This window comes from Aquarana catesbeiana, linkage group LG02 (genome assembly GCF_042186555.1).
Source record: "Aquarana catesbeiana isolate 2022-GZ linkage group LG02, ASM4218655v1, whole genome shotgun sequence".
Taxonomy (NCBI): domain Eukaryota; kingdom Metazoa; phylum Chordata; class Amphibia; order Anura; family Ranidae; genus Aquarana; species Aquarana catesbeiana.
In genome coordinates, this window is record NC_133325.1 from 351,768,615 (window position 1) to 351,791,036 (window position 22,422).

General features: G+C 41.5%; 1 protein-coding gene across 1 annotated transcript in view; it reads right to left on the reverse strand.

Annotated features, from left to right (window-relative positions):
• Positions 1–13,227: 13,227 nt before the first annotated feature.
• The window catches only part of CIP2A (cellular inhibitor of PP2A), a 79,839-nt gene continuing 70,644 nt past the window's right edge, over positions 13,228–22,422 (reverse strand). Inside the window, exons 18-21 of the mRNA XM_073614978.1 lie at positions 21,169–21,282; positions 19,850–19,932; positions 19,580–19,719; positions 13,228–15,258 (exon numbers count right to left, since the gene is read on the reverse strand). Coding sequence (XP_073471079.1) covers positions 15,088–15,258; positions 19,580–19,719; positions 19,850–19,932; positions 21,169–21,282 — 508 coding nt within the window. The 3' untranslated portion in view covers positions 13,228–15,087. The remainder of the gene's footprint in view (positions 15,259–19,579; positions 19,720–19,849; positions 19,933–21,168; positions 21,283–22,422) is intronic.

A 22,422-nucleotide genomic window follows, 5' to 3' on the forward strand; every position in this document is an offset into this window, starting at 1 on the left:
CCTCTTGTTCTTGATGACTTTGATGGTGTTCTTACCAACAGGAATCATAACTAATTGTATTTATCATCCTGAGGACTTGGGAGCCCTTAAAGGCATATGTGGGTCACCCTTTAACACCATCAATAATACACATACCAGACACAAGAGAGATGCACAATCAGATAATGAAGGAGTTAAAACCGATAGTTTTACAGACAAAATGTTACTACTGAAATTCATATGCCCAGAAATCAGGGTATGAGAAATGTTGGATATGTAGTAAACTGCGTCCTAGTACAGCCTGTATTTCACTTATGGCTGTACCTTTAAACATCACCCTTTTTTAAATGGAACTCCTCCCGTTGTTTTAACCGACATATCAAGTTTACATGTAAGCAACATCATTAATTTTCCAACAATGGGTAGAAGTAATTTCCCTGACTGGTGTTTTAATTTAGGAAATGAGACACAGACTAACCCCTGACCCCGCTGCTGCTAATAAAGCCTACTTTAGCATGTACTATGATAAGAAAGCTAATTATGTTACCGTGGAGAGAAAGCAAGTCATGTTCATGACTTAAGAGGGGATTGTAATAGAATGTATAAACAACTGACTCCATCTTAGATTCTCTTCCATTTTACATAAAAGTAGAAGTGAATTTTTGTGTGTGAGTTTTGCCATAATAAGCTTAAAAGTTAGAACCACACCCTATGAGATACTTTGGTCAAGCCGAATTTGTGTCAGCAAGTCCTCAGCTATTTCTTGTTATCTATTTAAGCAGCCTAACTCTTGATAAAAACGTACTGAGTGTAAAGTTTGAATAATCCTTAGACATGCATTTTTACTGGTATATATACTACTGTTGTATTCAATAAAGTCAGAGATCTTATGAACACACTCCAGCTTGTTTCCTGTGTCTCATGTGGTCTCTCGCGGCTCCGAGGATCCCGGTGGTCTAGCTGAATTAACCAAGGATGGTCGTCCAGAATTCCTTTCATTTATGGAAGAAGTAATGGCAGAAGACAGAGACAGTAGATTACACCTTTTGCTGCTGTGCCACTTACGCGATCAAACAAGTCACCCAGGACATTATGACCTCAATAAAGGATGATGTTCTATTTGAACACATTGTCTAACCTTGGACGAATATAATGTCTGAAGATGTCATCAGCGAGGTGGCAAGAGATACCATCAGGTGTTCAGCGTGAGTAATGCTTCACTGCCAAGAGGTCCATATGGTATGGGCCATGCGGTGGATGTATCTGCAAAACATAATGGGTGCAAATTCCTTTCAACGAGAAGTCTCTCTTTGGGAATAGGCTGGATACAGCCATGACGAGAATGATAGGTGGAAGATCAGGTCTTCGGCCTCAGGACAGGAAATGGGGAGGCTCAAGATCTTTCCTAATAAGTTTCACCCCGCGTGGTCAAGGAATTTCAAGCCTTTCCACTAGCCAAGAAATACTAGGAAGGTTTTGTAGAGGTACCCAAGCGAACTTCTTGAGATCACAAAAGTAAAAGACTAAATGTTCCTCAGGATCTTTTTGACAGATTGAATGTCCAGACACTTGCAATGGGGGCCAGGCTATCCACTTTGTGGGGGTCTGATCGAAATTTTGCACAGATATGTGGGTAGTAGCAACAATCTTGTGTGGTTTTTGCTACAGTTCCCAGCTCAGAAAAGTTCACACGGTTCTACTTAGCAGTCATTCTGGATCCAAAGGATAATGGCAATTGGCGGCCAGTAACAGATCTAAAGAACCTAGATCATTATATCTTACTGAAAAAAATCAAGATGGAGTCCCTGCACACAACCCAAGCAGGGCAGCCAGGAGCCTGTGTGCTTTATTTTAGGTCTCCAAGGCGCTTACGTACACATCAACATTTTTTTCCTCATCCTTTCAGAAAATACCTAAGGTTCGCAGTCAGCCACCTTCACTTGCTGTTCAGGTGTCTCCTGTTCGGGCCTCAGCATTTCCCTGAGGACTTTTGCCTAAGTCTTGATACAGGGTTCTAGCTCCTCTCGGAGGGCAAGGCCTTCACATGCACCATTATATGGACAATATTGTTCTCTTAGCTATCAGATGAGAACTCCTGCTTCAGAAGGAAATTCTGGTGGATACACTGCAGAGCTTTTGTTGGATCATGATCTTTGGCAAAATCAACTCTCTCTGGCTCAATAGATTGTGTACTTGAAGGCCCTCTTCAACACTGCCAGCACCTCAGTCTCCCTTCTTTCCCGCTCCCTCACTATGTATCAATAAATGTGCTGAAACAAACCACCAAAAAAACATAAATCCATTCATATAAATTCAGTGGATCGGTGTCATAACCTCATGACTTCCTCAGGGAAGTCCCCTGAATTTATTTGAATGGATTTATGGTTTTTTTGGCTTGTTTCAACACATTTATTGATACATAGTAAGTGTTCAGTAAGGGAGCGCCACATAATATATACATATACTGCTAATTTCAAACAGGCGTCATGATGTAGTAGAGGAAACATCATCAGCTAGGACTTTAATGCGGGGTGTCTCCCTCCATGAAGGAGTCTTTGGTGGTGGTGGTTAAAGAAGGAGTTAATGCTAGCATCCTTTATGTCCATTAAGTTGGACCACAGTTACTAGAGATGCCAGTAGGAAACAGTAGGGAGGCCCATTGCAAGAACATGGGGGTCCAGAGAAAGTGGAGGTTCCATGCAAAAGGTATGATCTCCAAAGTCTCAGAGATTTGGGCAGTATTTCTGGCCATGACAGCCCCTTCACACTAGATCAAAAGAATACCAGTAATGTTACAGGGCAATGTATCTGATGGGCAGGCTAAATATGGTGGCTGACCGACTATTTTGCAACTTTCAGATCACAACTATTGGTCTTTGCGTCCTCAAGTGTTTGGTCATCTGGTTCACCTCTGGGACCTTTCCCGAATAGACTTTTCTGTGTCTTAAAGCAATGACAAGCTACCAAATTTTCCATCCTGATTCCACATCCAAGGACAGAGGGGAGTGGGAGCTTTTTTTTCTCTCTGCAGGCTAACCTTTTGTCCGCTGCCACTCATAAATGAGATTCTTGAGAGAAAGTCTTGCTCATAACCATGCTGCTCTACTGGTCGCTTAGGACATGGTTCCCCTAAGTCAGTGGTGTCCAAACTATGGCCCTCCAGTTGTTAAGGAACTACAACTCCCATCATGCCTAGTCATGTCTGTGAATGTCAGAGTTTTACAATGCCTCATGGGAAGTGTAGTTCCGCAACAGCTGGAGGGCCGTAGTTTGGACATCCCTGCCCTAAGTGGTTCACCTTAGCATGCATGCTCCAGTTCCTTTCCTGGCCTTCCTGCACCTTCTGTCTCAAAGGGGTGCTCATACAGCCGAGTCAGCATAAGCTGTATCTTTGAGTCTGATCTTTAAAAAGGGTAGATTAGGGGGTCTTGACTTGTTAAAGGAAAAAAAACCCTCTAATACTATGAACACAGAGGTTTATCTCCTTGGTGGCAGCAAGAAATTCAGCCTTATGTCTTCCTCATGCGATCCACAGGAAAAAGCAGACGCTTCAATACATCAGCACAAATAAATAGCCTTTATTGAAAAATAATGGGGTACAGCTGATAAAAATGCCAACCCATTTTGGCCGCCAGGCCTTAGTAACAGCTAAGGCTTAACCATGACTAAGGCCTGACGACCAAAATGCACTGGTGTTTTTATCAGCTGTACTACATTATATTTCAATAAAAGATATCCATTTGTGCTGACATAGAGTACCGGCTAGTTCCAGTGGTGGATTACATAGCATAGTAGTTTTGCCTGAGCATCCAGTACGTACCTGGAGCTTTTTTTTTTTTTTCATAGTAGGTGAGGTCGAAAAAAGACACAAGTTTATCAAGTCCAACCTATGCATGTGATTATATGTCAGTATTACCTTGTATATCTCTGTATGTTGTGGTCATTCAGGTGCTTATCTAATAGTTTCTTGAAACTATCGATGCCCCCCCCCCCCCCCCGCCGCCCGCTGAGACCACTGCCTGTGGCAGGGAATTCCACATCCTTGCTGCTCTTACAGTAAAGATCCCTCTACGTAGTTTAAGGTTAAACCTGTTTTCTTCTAATTTTAATGAGTGACCACTTGTCTTGTTAAACTCACTTCCGCAAAAAAGTTTTATCCCTATTGTGGGGTCACCAGTATGGTATTTGTAAATTGAAATCATATCCCCTCTCAAGCGTCTCTTCAGAGAGAATAAGTTCAGTGCTCGCAACCTTTCCTCATAACTAATATCCTCCAGACCCTTTATTAGCTTTGTTGCCCTCCTTTGAACTTACTCCATTTCCAGTACATCCTTCCTGAGGACAGGTGCCCATAACTGGACAGCATATTCTAGGTGTGGCCAGACCAGAGTCTTGTAGAGTGGGAGAATTATCCTTTTATCTCTGGAATTAATAACCTTTTTAATGCATGCCAATATTCTGTTTGCTTTGTTAGCAGTAGCTTGGCATTGCGTGGCTTTGCTGAGCCCATCATCTACTAGGACCCCCAGGTCCTCTTCCATCCTAGATTCCTCCAGAGGTTCTCCCCCCAGTGTATAGATTGCATTCATATTTTTGCCACCCAAATGCATTATTTTACATTTTTCTACATTGAACCACATTTGCCATGTAGCTGCCCACCCCATTAATTTGTTAAGATAAGTTATTGCCCTGCTTAGCTTAGTATCGTCCGCAAATACAGATTGAACTGTTTACCCCATCCTTCAGGTAGTTTATGAACAAATTAAACAGGATTGGTCCCAGCACAGAACCCTGGGGGACCCCACTACCCACCCCTGACTAATCCAAGTACTCCCCATTTATCACCACCCTCTGAACTTGCCCTTGTAGCCAGCTTTCAATCCATGTACTCACCCTATGGTCCATGCCAATGGACCTTATTTTGTACAGTAAACGTTTATGGGGAACTGTCTCAATTGCTTTTGCAAAATCCAGATACACCACGTCTACAGGCCTTCCTTTATCTAGATGGCAACTCACCTCCTCATAGAAGGTTAATAGATTGGTTTGACAAGAACGATTATTTGTGAATCCATGCTGATTACTGCTAATGATACCGTTCTCATTACTAAAATCTTGTATATAATCCCTTATCATCCCCTGCAAGAGTTTACTTACTATTGATGTTAGGCTAACTGGTCTGTAATTCCCAGGGATGCATTTTGGGCCCTTTTTAAATATTGGTGCATTGGCTTTTCTCCAATCAGCTGGTACCATTCCAGTCAGTTGACTGTCAGTAAAAATTAGGAACAATGGTCTGGCAATTACTTGACTGAGTTCCCCAAGTACCCTCGGGTGCAAGCCATCTGGTCCCGGTGATTTATTAATGTTAAGTTTCCCAAGCCTAATTTTAATTCTGTCCTCTGTTAACCAGGGAGGTGCTTCCTGTGATGTGTCATGAGGATAAACACTGCAGTTTTGGTTACTGAAGGCCCCTGATTCCTTCGTGAAGACTGAGGAGAAGAATAAATTCAATACCTTCGCCATCTCTCCATCCTTTGTAACCAGATGTCCTTCCTCATTCTTTATGGGGCCAATATGGCCTGTCCTCCCTTTTTTTACTGTTTACATACTTAAAGAATTTCTTGGGATTTTTTTTTGCTCTCCTCCGCTATGTGACTTTCATGTTCTATCTTAGCCGTCCTTATTGCACCCTTACATTTCTTGTCACATTCTTTATAAAGTCTGAATGCTGATGATGATCCCTCAACCTTGTATTTTTTGAAGGCCTTTTCCTTTGCTTTTATATGCATTTTTACATTGAAGTTAAGCCATCCAGGACTTTTGTTCGCTCTTTTAAATTAACCAATGGGATGCATTGGCTAATGCCCTTATTTAATATGCTCTTAAAGCAAACCTATTGCTCCCCCGTGTTCTTTGTTCCTAAGATTTTATCCCAATTTATGCCTTCTAGCAAAGTTCGTAGTTTAGGGAAGTTGGCTCTTTTGAAGTTCATTGTCTTTGTATTCCCCTTATGTTTCCTATTTGTGTGATTTATACTGAAGCCAATTGACCTGTGATCACTGTTACCTAAATTGCCCCGTATTTCCACATCCGTGATCAGGTCTGTATTGTTGGTAATCAGTAGATCCAGTAACACTTTATTTCTAGTTGGTGCGTCTACCATCTGACCCGTAAAATTTTCCTGCAAGACATTTAGGAACTGGCAAGCCTTAGATGAATGTGTGGTTGCCTCCGCCCAGTCTATGTCTGGATAATTAAAATCCCCCATTATGATAACATTTCCCATCCTTGCTGCTAATCCAAATTCTGATAGGAGCTCTGTCTCCCCATTCTCCCTCAGGTTAAGGGGCCTATAGCATACTCACAGTATTATTTTCCCCTTAGCTTCATCCCTTTTGAGCTCTACCCATAAGGAGTCCACCTCCTCCCTGGCTCCCTTAGTGATGTCATCTCTCACATTCACTAGTACATTATTCTTGATATATAGGCATACCCCTCCCCCTTTTTTCCCTCTCTATCCTTGCGATAAAGGGTATACCCTTGAATGGTTGCCAGCCAATCATGAGAGCTGTTGAACCAGGTCTCAAATTCCCACAAAATCCAAATCCTCCTCATACAACAGTATCTCTAGTTGACCCATCTTGTCCACCAGGCTCCTGGCATTGGTGAACATGCCATGTAGTTTAGACCGGTTGCATAACGCTGTGAATATTAGAGAGGTTGTAGCACTGTTTCACCTGTTAATGGCTACGTGTTTGTCAATCCCATGAGAACAAAGGCTCAGTTCAGACATGTGAATTGGATGCGTTTTTAACTGCATCCAATTTGCATAACATGTGAATCGGACTGGCTTTCAATGAAGCCAGTATTAAAAATGGTCCTGTGTGATTTTGGGTTTGGTTCAGGTGCGATTTCAGGTAGAAATTTGCACCTGAACCAGTGAACAGAACCGCACCGGACGCCCTGAAACCGTGGTCGCATATGTGTGAACCCAGCCTTAGTGGCCTAGAGGAGCCACTGGTCACAGTTCCTCAAAGCAGTGCATATACGCATCTTACAAAGCAGTGTTGCTCTTAGCTGGGATTTCTATAAGAACCTCAGAACTACATGCCCTGGGCACTTCAGAAATATGCGTTTCATTCCTCCGGGATAGATAGGAGCTTGAGCCTGTGGAGCATTTTTTTTTAGCCAAGGTATCATTTTTCAGAAACCTGAGCCTTACTCAACCTCCCAGTATCACAGACAGGATCCCTACATGTACTGGATATCACTAGAGCCCTAAGAAATATCCGTTGCAAACCCAATCACAGCATCAGACGTAATCTTGTTTTTTTTCAAGCAGAAAGAACAGGGGAAAAGAAGTTGCTTCCAGAATTTTAGCCAGATGGATTATAAAGCTCATACAAAGGGCATACAGGGCAGGGGGGTATTGAAGCCTCTGTTGATGATAATGTCCCTATTTACAAGAGCGGTTGCAATTTCCTGGGTGGCTAATGCCAGGGTTTCCATGGAGATGGTTTGCAGAGTGGTCTGTTGGTCCTCACATCATACTTTTCTGAGACACTACAAGGTGGATCAAGGAGTACAGACTGTGGTGGATTTTTTGAAGAGCAAACAGTCCAAGCTTCGGTCTCCAAGTAAAACATTTTCCATACATCTACCCACCCTGTCAGCTAGTTATTTATCAGGTATGCTGCCACGTAGGCACCAGGAAAACAGAAAATTGTATCAAATACAGTAAATTTCCTTTCTTTTTAGAAGCTTATGTCACACATCAACCACTCTTCTAACCACTTGAAGACAAAGCCCTTTGACACTTTTTGTTTACATGAAAAAATTATTTTTTTTTGCAAGAAAATTACTTTGAACCCCCAAACATTATACATTTTTTTAAAGCAAATGCCCTACAGATTAAAATGGTGAGTGTTTCATTTTTTTTTTTCACACAGTATTTGCGCAGCGATTTTTCAAACGCATTTTTTTGGGAAAAAACACACTTTTTTAAATTTTAATGCACTAAAACACACTATATTGCCCAAATGTTTGATGCAATAAAAAAGATGATCTTAGGCCGAGTACATGGATACCAAACATGACATGCTTTAAAATTGCGCACAAACATGCAGTGGCAACAAAATAAATACATTTTTAAAAGCCTTTACAGGTTACCACTTTAGATTTACAGAGGAGGTCTACTGCTAAAATTACTGCCCTCGATCTGACCTTCGCGGTGATACCTCACATGCATGGTGCAATTGCTGTTTACATTTGACACCAGACCAACGCTTGCGTTCGCCTTAGCGCAAGAGCAGGGGGGGGACAGGGGTGCTTTTTTTTTTTTTTTTTCTTTATTATTTTTTTGCTTTTTTATCTTATTTTTAAACTGTTCCTTTCATTTTTTTTTAAAATCATTTTTATTGTTATCTCAGGGGATATTTACATTCCCTATGATAGCAATAGGTAGTGACAGGTACTCTTTTTTGAAAAAATTGGGGTCTATTAGACCCTAGATCTCTCCTCTGCCCTCAAAGCATCTGACCATACTAAGATCGGTGTGATAAAATGCATTCCCAATTGCCCAATGTTTACATCCGGCGAAATCTAAGTCATAAAATGCTCGTAGCTTCTGGTTTCTTAGGCCATAGAGATGTTTGGAGCCACTCTGGTCTCTGATCAGCTCTATGGTCAGCTGACTGAATCACCGGCTGCATTCTCAGGTTCCCTGTTGAGACAGGAGAGCCAGAGAAAGACACGGAAGACGGTGGGGGGGCATTCCCTCCCACTGCTTGTAAAAGCAGTCTAGAGGCTAATTAGCCGCTAGGACTGCTTTTACATGAAAGCCGACCGCTGGGTAAAAAGAATGATACCAAGATGATACCTAAACCTGCAGGCATCATTCTGGTATAACCACTCAAAGTCGTGAATGGCGTACCTGAAGACAAAAAAATGGTTAACAAAAAAACACAGTAAACGGTAAAGTATAAAAAATTGCATACCTGAAAAGCAAACATGATAAAACATAACAATAAAACATTGCAGAATAGAATACAGTAAAAAAGAGCAGAACAATAGAGAGAATAAAACGACAACTATTTTTTTAAATTTTATATTATTTTTTTGTGTTTTTTTTACACTTTTTTTTGTAACTGTAACTTTTATAACTGTAACCGGTTCCAGGTTCGGGTCTCTCAAAATGCGATCGCATCTTGGGAGACCCTGTGAAAGTGTGCCTAGTCTGTGCAATGCTGTACCCTACGCTAATACTCACCTAGTGAATGGTAGTGTTCAAAACATTCACCAATGCAAAGACCAGGATTGTCAGGACAGGAGGGAAAATAATAGCGGGTGTCACGCCTATATCCGCGCTTGCTGCAGACACATCTTTTTTGGGGGGTTCGTTGGGTAGGGGTACTCGGGAGGACATAAAGAAAATGCCTCTCATGCAGCCGACTGCATTTGGTTGGGGATGTGAATGGGGGAAGTACGGGCGATGCAGAAGCGGTGGGTTCCCAATTAGGATTGGCAAATGCAGCAGGAAGGGCACAACGGGCCTGTGTTCGTCTTCTTGGTAGCAGCGGGACACTACTTGTGCTTGCCACCTCACCAGCTTGAACTGCACTTATGGGACTTGCCACGTCACCAAGTGTTACTGCAGTGCTGGTTTGACTAGGACCGGGGTGTTCTAGGCCGCTGGTGCTTGCCAGTTCACCAAAACGCTACCAAAAAAACTGTTAGCGATCGCAGGGATCAGGCCTGACTCTGCGAACGCTGCAGTTATGCGTTTAGTGTTTTGTAAGTGACAGTGATCGATCGATACTGCATTTGGGTGGGCTGGGCGGAGGGGCAAAACGCAGGTGCTAGCAGGTATCTGGGCTGATCTCGCTAACACTGCGTTTTTGGGAACCCTAAACTGCTGGGGACGCTAGTATAGATCTGATCGGATCAGATATTGATCCGTTCAGATACTATACCACTAAGGGAGGTGTACGGTGCGTGCGTGGGTGCGTGTTAGAAGTACTGGCGCTAACCTGACGCTGCTTGGGGCTGGTGCTTGCCAGTTCACCAAAACGCTACCAAAAAAACTGTTAGCGATCGCAGGGATCAGGCCTGACTCTGTGAACGCTGCAGTTATGCGTTTAGTGTTTTGTAACTGACAGTGATCGATCGATACTGCACTTGGGTGGGCTAGGCTGGGCCGGGCGGAGGGGCAAAATGCAGGTGCTAGCAGGTATCTGGGCTGATCCCGCTAACACTGCGTTTTTGGGAACCCTAAACTGCTGGGGACGCTAATATAGATCTGATCGGATCAGATATTGATCCGTTCAGATACTATACCACTAAGGGAGGTGTACGGTGCGTGTGTGGGTGTTAGCGGTACAGGCGCTAACCTGACGCTGCTTGGGGCTGATGCTTGCCAGTTCACCAAAACGCTACCAAAAAAAAAACTGTTAGCGATCGCAGGGATCAGGCCTGACTCTGCGAACGCTGCAGTTATGCGTTTAGTGTTTTGTAAGTGACAGTGATCGATCGATACTGCACTTGGGGGGGCTGGGCCGGGCGGAGGAGCAAAACGCAGGTGCTAGCAGGTATCTGGGCTGATCCCGCTAACACTGCGTTTTTGGGAACCCTAAACTGCTGGGGACGCTAATATAGATCTGATCGGATCAGATATTGATCTGTTCAGATACTATACCACTAAGGGAGGCGTATGCTGCGTGCGTGGGTGTTAGCGGTACTGGCGCTAACCTGACACTGCCTGGGGCAACGCATATCACCGCCGGGCGATCAGGGGGCTGAACCTTTATTCGGTAATAAACGGCGGGTGCCCTGACACTATAAAAAATAAACGAACTAACCAGCGTCACCCGTAACACTTATACGGTGATCACTGGTGAAAGGGTTAACTAGGGGGCAATCAAGGGGTTAAAACCTTTATAGTATATGGGGGTCCCTGACGCTATAAAACGCTGACGGCGAACCTAAATATTTACCTCCCTAACTAGCGTCACCAGTGCCACTAATACAGCAATCAGAAAAATGATCGCTTAGTGGCACTGGCGACGGGGGGGGGGGGGGGTTGGTGATCAAGGGGTTAAAACTTTATTAGGGGGGGGTTAGGGGGGTATCCTAGACACTAACTGCCCTACCACACTGTCACAAACTGACACCAATGCAGTAATCAGAAAAAAAAAACTGCTTGGTGTCAGTGTGACGGGGGGGGGGGGGGGGTGGGGTGTACTGTGTGCCTGGCATGTTCTACTGTATGTGTGTGTTGTGCACTCACATTGCAGTCTTCTCTCCTCGGCGCCGGAACGGAAAATACAGAGCCAAGGAGAGATGACATCATTTCCTCTGCTGCTGTTTAGCATACAGCAGCAGAGGAATGATCCCATTGGCTGGGAGCGATCGCGAGGGGGGGGGGGCCACGAATGGATGGCCTCCCCCTCAACTCCGATCGCCGGGGGACAAACGCCAACCGCCTCGGGCACCGGGGGGGGTCGTCCAATCGAACCCCCGCCCGCGGGAGGCAGATCACGTACAGGTACGTGATTCTGCCTGCCCGTGCCATTCTGCCGACGTATATCGTCGTGAGGCGGTCGGCAAGTGGTTAAATCAGAGTCAATGACTTGGTATTTTGGACAGCTATTTTATCTAAGAGAAATTCCCAAAACATGGCCTTTTGTTGGTACTTGAGGACTGAGGTTGAGAACCCCTGCAGTAAGCAACTGTTCCCTCATGTCTGGGCTCAGCTGTATACACTGAGCACTCAAAACACATTACAAAATTTACCTGTGACAAGAGGAATTTTGACCTACCTGAAAATGACATCCCTTTGAGTAAAATACAGGACAGTGGCACACAGCCAAGATAAAAAAAGAGTGGCTACGGGACAACTCTCTGCATGTCCTTGATTGGCCCAGACTTGAAACAGATTGAACATCTCTGGAGAGATCTGAAAATGGCTGTGCACCGGACGCTCCCTGATGGAGCTTGAGAGGTCCTGCAAAGAAGAATGGGAGAAACTGCCCAAAAATAGTTGTGCCAAGCTTGTAATATCATGCTCAAAAAAAACTTGAGGCTGTAACCTTTGGTGCTTCAACAAAGTACTGAGCAAAGGCTGTGAATACTTATGTAAAATGTGATTTTTTTTTTTTTTTTTTTTTAAATTTGCAAAGCTTTGAAACAAACTTTGTTCAAGTTGTCATTATGCGGTATGGATTGCAGAATTTTGAGGAAAATAATTAATTTCATTTTGGAATAAGTAACATAAAAAAAAATGTGGAAAAAGTAAAGCGCTGTGAATACTTTCTAGATACACTGTAAGTAAAGCGCATAGCCATGGCCATCAAATCATTGTATGTATCCATCTGTCGAGGTGGATTAGGTTAGATCAAGAGAAAGGGACAAAAAGGATAAATTCACTTTGTTTTATAGTGCACTTATTCATTAAGGTGTTTTCTTACCCTTGTAATTTTCAATACATAATATCTGTGTTAGCTTTAAAGGAAACATGTACTAGGAGGAATATGGATGTTGCTGTTGCTGACCCCTTTTGGTTGCCTGTGACAGTCAGTGAAAACAAGTAGGCAACAAGTAAAGTAACAGAATTACATAACTGCCTAGTTGTTCAATGGCAGCAAATGAAAACGATCGGTGAACTACTAATGCGATCTAGCAAACAGTATAGCTGTTCTACGATTAGAAATTGGACACAATCCCTGTAATCCTCTGCTCATAGAAACCAGAGAACTCCTTGCAGAGTCACTGAGAGTATACATCCTAATACTGAGCAAAGTCGGACGGGTGGTTTAGGAAACTTTTTAGCGCTTACTTTTTTGGGGTTTTTTGTTTTGTTTAGACTTTCTATAAGCGAGGCACAGTATGGACTGAGGTTTACAAGATATGAACAAAAAGAACTTGCTTTGAATGCGGAGCTACAACAATGTGTGAATGGAAAACTAAAGCATAGAGAATGTAGGATGTTCTGCCTGTATGGACATCAAAACATACATTTTCAGTTTAGCCTGCAGTGAACAATTCATTGCTGTAGGCGTACAACTAAGTGTTCTGCACCTACAGCAAAAATACATAAATTAAAATAAAATTTGATACTATTAGCTACACTTTGTCAGTAATACAGTTAGAAAATCTTGGCTCACATTAAAAGTAACTTGTACAAACCAATATAACAAAATCATGTTGTTTACAAATATCTAGTATTTTAATATTTAAAAAGAAAATGAATCACCTTTCTAGTTTATTTTAAAGATAATATTTTGAAACATATGCAAACGTTATGTTAAATACCTACAACAGCTTCGACCCATGCGTATAGTGTTTATAAGTTAAAATGAGGACAGCAAGTAGGGTTGTCGGGCCTGGTGTGCTTTAAAGTGACTGTAGTCTCTTTATAGTGGCATAGGGGGTCAGGGTAGAGAACCCCAGCACCCAGCGAAAAACATATTGTCCATCATACCTGCAGCTGTCAGAAAGCAGTGGCACCCAGAGCGCTTGTTGAGCAAAGCATTTACTCACTCGCTCCCAGCCCCAACCTCCTGGTCAGGTCAAGTAAATATAATGTCTATTTTGACAGGGTGTTTTTGCCTTCATGATTTTTTTTTTTCCCAGTGACAATAGTTACTATAAGCAATGTTTAGGCAAAACTAAAAAGCAAACATATATATTAGGATAATTCAACCCTAAGCTGAAGTTTAGGGGTTTTTTTTGTAGGCCCCTTTCACACTTGTGTGACTTGGAACTACAAAGTCGCATGACAAGTCATACCACATGATTTTCAATGAGTACCATTCATATCTGTGCGACTTAAAGTCGCAGCGAATTCAAAGTAGTCCCTGCACTACTTTGGTCCGACTTTGATGAGACTTGAGGTCCATAGACTTTAAGATTACACAGGCATTGCTTCAAGTCGCATCAAAATCACGCGACTTTCAGGTCACACATGTGTGAAAGGGGCCTTAAAGAGCACCAGGGATGGGACATACAATGAACATCATTGGTCCAGTGTGCTGGTGTGTTTGGTTGAAATCCTCAGTCCCCTGCCCCTGGTTACTCCCCACAGCAGTGATCTTCTGGTGCTGCAGGAGTTAATATGAGCAGATGCACCTTTGACAAGCTCTCGTTAAGTGCCGAATACGACTGCTCTTTTTGCCCCCATACTCTATTCTTAGAAGCCATACGAGTTGCTCCCTCAATAAAAAAAGGCTGCCTCATCCACTCACAGAATGCTTTTCATTGTGGGAACAGACAAAGTGGCTTCTTTGCACAGAGGCAGAAAAAGTGGGCATAGTTGGCACTTGACTGGTATCTGGAGCAGAGGACTGAGGATTTCAAATGAACGGAGCAGCCACCAGCACACATTTCATTCATGGTAAGTACTAACCCTGGTGCTGTTCAAAAAACAAAAAAAAAAAAAATCACAAAATTTCAGATATAAAGACAGTAGCACAGCTTTGTAATAAGTGTACTTCGACAGGTTGAATGGTCATTGTTTTGCATCTTTCTGGAGTCAGGTTAAAGACCTTTTCACCACTCTTTCTTTGCTGCAAGTGAAGGTTTTCATTTAATTTACTGAGTATATTAGCAGTTGCGAAAAGCACAGGTGGGGACAACCATTCAGCCCACTGGCCCAACTTGTTAAGATGTACTAAAACTCACATAAGAAACAAACAGTCATACTACTGCAACTAAGGAGACATCCTTTAGACATACTATACACAAATAAAATAAATAAGGATAAAATGCAATTTCTGAATCTGATAAAAGTCCTTTCAGGACCTATATATAAAGAGAGAAACTGCAACCCCTGTACGCTTGGCATAGATTCTGAAAATATACCACACTAGTGTAGTAGAGTTTAGCAGAATGACAACATGCTGCCAGTTACTGGAATAAATTCTGGAGATATTGGGGATTAGGAACTGCATCACCTCATAAAATTGTTTAAAATATATTTTGAAAATTGATATTTCAGCAGCTTATAATATAAAGGTTGTGATCATGCTACAGTTTCAGTATCACTGGCTTAACCCTAAGATTACAATACAAAAGTTATTTTTCAGTTGCTGCTAAGAGGAGTTCACAGTCCTATAGGCTGAGGTTCACATTTCCTGTACCGAGTTTGCCACTGCTAAGGCTGTGTATCATAGCAATCATGTGTGAATGCTTGTTTAGCTCTTCCTGTTGGCTTTTCACAATTCCCTCTTTTTCCTCCAAACGTGCTTCCAACTGTGTTTTCTGAACTTCCAACGAAGATACCTGTAGTGCAGACAAATACAAACTTGTTCAAATTATTTTTGAATGGAATTATAGCCCTCAAGCAGGGGTATTTTTAGAAACTGAAAACCTGAAAGCACCACAAAGTGCCTTCAGTCCCAGGGGAACGGAAGCAACAGAGCTCCATCAGTCCAAAGGGGAAAATATATCAGTACTCCAAAAATAAAAAGGGCAAATATGAAAATTTTATATTAAACTAAGAAAAAATTTTTTTGCTTCACAATTTGCAGTATTTTTTTCATTTATACAGCAACAAATAATAATAAAAACAAACCTAGTGGTGATTAAATACCACCAAAAGAAAGCTGTGTGTGAAAAAAAAGCTATAAATTTCATTTGCATAGTGTTACATGACCAAGCAGTTACCAGTTAAAGTATAGCATAGCAAAAAATTCCCTGGTCATGAAAGGGGTAAACCATTCTAGCAGTCAAGTGATTAATGTATTTTACAGGTCAATGGTAAAAATTGTGCGATATCTTCAATATTCATTTGTGTACATTTTTGAATTCTTGTATTTACAAAAAGCACAGGCAAAGTCCTTCAATAACTTTTTAAAAAAAAATCAAAAAGTATCTTGTTAGGAGCTTTTGCATCAGCCAAAAACACGTGGCGATACAAGGAATGTTGCAGGCCCGAGACCTGGGGCATCAGGAAGTAAATGAGAGCAACTTAACCCACACCTAGGCTTAGCAACGCCACTGGCAAAAAGGGCAGAAAACAGCCAACTACGAGAGATCTGTTGAACATTTGCTTACCAGAGCTCTTGAGATTATCAGGGAAATGTGCTAAATAGGTAGTAGTGCAAGCATATAGAGGTATATGCTTTACCATCTTTGGGGCTGGTCAGGGGCGTTGCTAGGTCTACAAAAGATCTTGGGCTAGAGCCCATAGCAGCATAGTAAAGAAAGTCATACGCTTGGGCGGCATACACACTTATATACAGTAATATACGTGTGTGTGTATATATAACCCCAGAGAGCCCCCCACTTACATCAGCGTCCCCAGAGAGCCTCCCCTTTCATCAGGGTACCCAGAGGGCCCCCCATTTACATCAGGGTTCCCAGAGATCCCATCTTACATTAGGGTCCCCAGAGAGCCTCCCCCTTAAATCTAGGTCCTTAGAGAGCCTCTGCCTTAAAATCAGGGTCCCCAGAGAGCCTCTCCCTTGCATCAGGGTCCCCAGAGAGCCCCCCACTTACATAAGGGTCACCAGAGAGCTTCCCCTCCCCTTTGGGGACCCCTGCAGAGACTCGGGGCTATTGGCCCCAGATTCGGGGCTATAGCCCCAAAAGCCACCCCCTAGCGACGCCCCTGGGGCTGGTTATGAACATTAAAAAGCACACAGGTACACATTAATTTAAGGGGTTACAATAAAACTCTTTGCATAGATAACGCTACAAAATAGATTTGTTGTTGTGCCTTTCATAAGTACATCTGAGTGGCACATTATAAAATGAGTTACAGCTGCACTCCATAATTTATAAACTATTCCCCCAGCGCCAACATTTTAAACAAAAACCATTAAGATATGCCTTATCCATACTGCCTATCATCGCCAGGGGTCGTCTAAAGACAGATAAAAGGGGTTCTTGCGAGCCACAAGTGGACCAATGGCTCTAAGGAGTACAAAAACTATATTTTAAGCAGCAAACACTTCACCACGTTTCATTCCGTGTATTTAAATATAAATAAAAAAAATAATTGTGCCCGCGCTAAAAAAAATATATGAACCGAAAAAAATGTATATAAATATATATAAACTGAGTAAAAAATATATGTGCTGAAATATTAAACCATAATTAGTGAGCTAAAAAAATATACATATATAAATATATAATGTGCAATCCTTATATATAAAGTTCACAAAGTGCATCCACATAAAAGTGCAATCCTTCTATAAAATGCTAAAAGTGCATCATGCATGAATATAAATCTAATTGATAAGTGCAAAGTCCTGTGACAATCAAGTGTCCAAACAAAATCCGATCAGCAGCTCTAAACTTGAGCAAAGAAGTGTTAGAAAACAGTGTCCATTAACAAAGTGTTCATCATGCTTCTCCTGATAAGTGTTCAAAACACAAGCTGAATGTGCTCTCCCGTGGTCCCCCACTTGTGCTTGTGCTCACCTCTATTCGTGTGACACGGTAATTAAACAGTGTCAAACACGCATTGGGGCCACTCCTGGGCTCACACAGGATGCAATGATGTATATCCAATCCTCACAGGTAAAGCCAAAGTATCATTCATAAAAGAAAAAAAGAAACCTCCATAGTGTAATATAGTAAGGGATTTATTTGAAGTAAGAGAAATTCCTCCAGGAGGGTACTCACAGGTACTCACAGTGTGCGGGTGCTACAGTGCACCAAACTATATAGGTGTATTTCGTATAGCAGCGGCTCGTATGGCGTGCGGTGTGGTGTATATTAACCTCCTTCCTTGCTGACAGCTCCATGCACTGTAGCATCCGCACACTGTGAGTACCCTCCTGGAGGAATTTCTCTTACTTTAAATAAATCCCTTACTATATTACACTATGGAGGTTTCTTTTTTTCTTTTATGAATGATACTTTGGCTTTACCTGTGCGGATTGGATATACATCATTGCATCCTGTGTGAGCCCAGGAGTGGCCCCAATGCGTGTTTGACACTGTTTAATTACCGTGTCACACGAATAGAGGTGAGCGCAAGCACAAGTGGGGGACCACGGGAGAGCACATTCAGCTTGTTGTGTTTTGAACACTTATCAGGAGAAGCATGATGAACACTTTGTTAATGGACACTGTTTTCTAACACTTCTTTGCTCAAGTTTAGAGCTGCTGATCGGATTTTGTTTGGACACTTGATTGTCACAGGACTTTGCACTTATCAATTAGATTTATATTCATGCATGATGCACTTTTAGCATTTTATAGAAGGATTGCACTTTTATGTGGATGCACTTTGTGAACTTTATATATAAGGATTCCACATTATATATTTATATATGTATATTTTTTTTAGCGCACTAATTATGGTTTAATATTTCAGCACATATATTTTTTACTCAGTTTATATATATTTATATACATTTTTTTTGGTTCATATATTTTTTTTAGCGCGGGCACAATTATTATTTTCGTCTAAAGACAGACCTCCATTTCTAAATGGGAACAATATCTGAAGGAGTCGTTCAGATGCTGTAGAAAATGTTTTCTTTTCATGCATAAATTGCCTATGTCTTTTTATTTTCAGGAAAAGTGCTACAAGCTTAGATCCCCGTAGAGCTGACAGTATTTTTCCCCTACTCCATGCTCCTGCCGGAGTTGGGTAAGAAGGGAAGGTTCCTACCTACATATCTAGTGGGGCCATTGTGAAATCACTCCTTTTTGGTGCTAGAGCTGTCTTTAATATATATTAAGCCGGCCACAGACAGTTTGGATTTGGCCGATTCCTGCTGAACCATGTATGGGCAGGCTGAATGTAACAAAGTTGATCAATCATCTTGAGTACAAGCAGCCTGCCAGATTTTACATGTAAATATTGCAAGCGGCTATAATAGCCATCTTCTTCCAGCGGGGACAGCTTCCCCCTCCAGGAGAACACAATGGCTTGGCGGATAGGATTCCCCTTTCAACACAGTGGTTGCAGGAAAGAAATGAGTTAAGTCTATGGTCAGGCTAACACCTTGTGCATTTCTGATATTATGCCTACCCCAAGGTGGCTCTCCTATTTGTGATCCCTGGGCCCATTTCCAGAATCAAAAAATTTATTTTGGGATAGTCTACTGCCTGTGCGTGTAGCCCTTGAAAATCCACCACACATTCGAGGGTGGGTTCAGAAAAATAAATTAAAAAAATAAAAAAGGAGTTATGGCAATGGAGACCCTGGTAGCGAAAAATAGTAATGACTCCAAAAAGACCTGTACTCTATAGACATGCTGGTGAGCTCATAGAGATTCTGACTGTTTCTGTGCCCTATCCTAACAATAATATCTATTTTCATTTTCCATATTTCAGGTTAATTGAACTCTCTCTCAGGACCTTCTCCATACAGAGTACTTGTTTCTTTCTAAAGCAACTTTAAACCGTGGAAGACGTGATTTCCAATATGTCCACATTCTCTTGCTTTCCCTGTACCCCTTCTTTCCCCTTCTCCATACCCTCATCATCTGCTTTTGTCTCCTTTCCCAGTTTTCCCCTTACGTTTTTCCTTTACTTGATTCTTAGTCACTGTATAATGTAAAAATTTAAGCAATGCAATATTTAAACAATGCACCTATATAGAACAGAAGCCTCTCTAATAATTAAAAAAAAAAATACAAACCCTTATGCTCAGCTCCTTCTTTGCTTGTTCCGTTTTGCTCAGCTCTTTACGAAGTATGTCAATAGTTTCTTCCATATCTTCTTTCTCCTTTTGCTTTAATTTAACCTTGTCCTCTAGACCTTTTACCTTTTGTTGGAAATCTGTCAAATTTTATATGGAAAATACATAAGCTGGGTTTATATGTAATAAAAACAAAAATACAGGTTGAAAAAGGTTATCTATTCTAAAACAAACTGAACACATATCTACAAGGAGGAGGACACCACCTACTTAAAATTTTACTTTCTCGGTCTTGCAGTTGCTTAGCCAAATCTTTTCTTTGGTTTTCGGTGTCTTCTAGCTGGGCCATCGTCCTGTGTGTGATTGGTATTGTTAGTCCTTTCAGAAAAGGTTTACAACTGCATTACAAATTTTAAAACAGAACACTGTAGATCTTATTTTCCCAGGTATGTATTCCTTGCTCAAAAAAGTACCTCCTACAAATCTCCAAATTACTTTTTTTTTGCTGCTGTGATACGACTTCCTGTTAGAGGGTGGCTACGTTCAATCTCCATGGTCCTACAGGAGTGGTATTTGTAATGTGCATAGTGCCAATAAAGTGGAACTAAACACTGCTATTCTTTACTCCCAATGAAGTGCCAATCTTAGCCTCAATTTAATTTGTAGTTACCATGGTGCTGCAAAAGTAAATAGTTATGACACCAGCCAGTTGATATTTTGACAATTCGGTTTAGAGCACAAGCAAATTTGACCATTATCATTCAGGACATGCCTTTAATGCAAGGCCTCATTCAATCCATACATGCAGGAAAAAAGACGGAAACTGATGCACAAATTTCACTTGCAGAGACACGAGTTTACATGAGTTTTCATGCGTGTTTCAGTGAGTTTTATACATGTTGCAGATTCCTGCATTTTAGAAAAATTCCACATGCAATACCAGTGTTGTGGTGTTAACAGGTCACATAGACAATTGTTTTGTTTTTTTTGTGCCCTTGCAGAATGTGTGCAGAAAAACTGATGTCTCTGCATATGGTGTGAACAAGGAAACTGATAAATCAAGGGGATTAGTTCTGCAGCAAGTAGTGTATGATAACGTTTGGAGAATATGAATATTGTTAAGTGTGATTTTAATTCGAAAAAAAAATATTCACAGTTGCTGCCAGCAAGAGTGAATATCTACTGCAAAATCTCAGATTAAATAGCATTAGATACAAAATTCTTTCTTCCCCGTGTTAGTTTTCCCATGGGCAGTATGGTGCAGATGTACATAATGATATAATCCAATTGCCCTTAAGGAGACAAATCCATGGACAGCTGCAGAGCTGCTGGCTCTGTTAACCTGCAAGTTAAGTGGAATCGACAAGGGAGGATGAGCAGGCAGACACAGCCCTGATCTCAGGCAAAATAGCAGCTATCAGGACAGAATTTCCCTTAAAGCCAACACCATTAGAAATGACCCATACACATGAAATGGTCATCAGTAGCAAAAGTAATCTCATATTTATAAGTAGCTTTACTTTCTTATGAGGTCCTCTAAAATGTGCTCTGAGAAAGAAAAAAAAAAAAGAAGAAGAAATAATCCTTACTTTTCATTTTGAATCTTGAGAGAATCATTTAGTTTTTTCATGGTTTCAGCTTGCTTAGTTAGGGTGTTGTATGATACCTGTAAGTCTTTTAACTGCTTTTCACAGAGTTCATACCTATTAAGAAAACAAGCGATTATAATTCACATTTTATGTACCTCTGCTTGAATTTAATTTAGAGAGTCACATAAAGCAGATATTGCATGGAAAAAACCCCACAACATAGACTAGAAATTTTCCTTTTCTATCTGATGCTAGCAGCATGGTGAAACAGCAGCTACAACAGCTACCAGTATACTACCTGGAGTTTGTATACTCCTTCCATGGGACAAGACTACAGTGCTAAGTTCACCATCTTCTTCTTAAAATAGGTCTACATGTGGTAGACACTACTATGGGTCAAAAAAAGTAATCAGTCATGGTGGCATGTATAATTCCTGTCCCTGTCTAAATAACAGTCTAGAGAGTTTTGCATTTCAAAATTATTTACATTCCAGCCTCCTTTTCTGTGATCTGCTGTTCTAAATCAGTACTATAATCTTGGGATCAAATATGCTGTGAGAAATGGGCCACTACAGGAACATCTGTTTTGTTGTTAATTTTGAATCTATAAAGGTTTATTAGTTGGCGGAGAGTTTGCTACATCTCCTAAACTATAGCACTTTTTTTTTTTAAAGATTATTTTTATTCATCTGTAGGGCATTTTGAACACAATATCAGATACACCATATCGGAAGATCTGCAGTAAAAAGTGCCCTGTATTCTGTATGGTTGTGGGACTGGTACTGTATTTGTGTGCAGACTTTACATCTATTCTGCATTGAGTGAGATGCTCCATTTAGTATTAGGCTGTTTGCGAAACATCTCACAACACACGTATTTTTTTAAAATAACAAACGTCATACTTATTTGCTCTGTGCAATAGTTTTGAACAGATCAGCCCCCTATCCTCCTCTTTTCTGGTCCCCTGCCAGGTCTTCGCCCCCCTTCCGAGTGCCCATAGCACACCACTTGCTATGGAGATACTCATGCAGGCTTGATCATGAGCTGCACTGTATGTGTCCATTTAGACATAGAGCATGGCTCAGCCTTTCTCCTCACAGGCTGTGATTAACAGCAGCAAAAGCCAATAGCTCCCAAAGCTGCCTCCACGGCCAGTGAGGTGAAAGAGAGCCACTGTTTTCAGGCACAGATAACGGGGCTGGAGTGTTGCACACAGAAGGGTTTTTTTTTACCTTAGAGAATGCATTAGGGTAA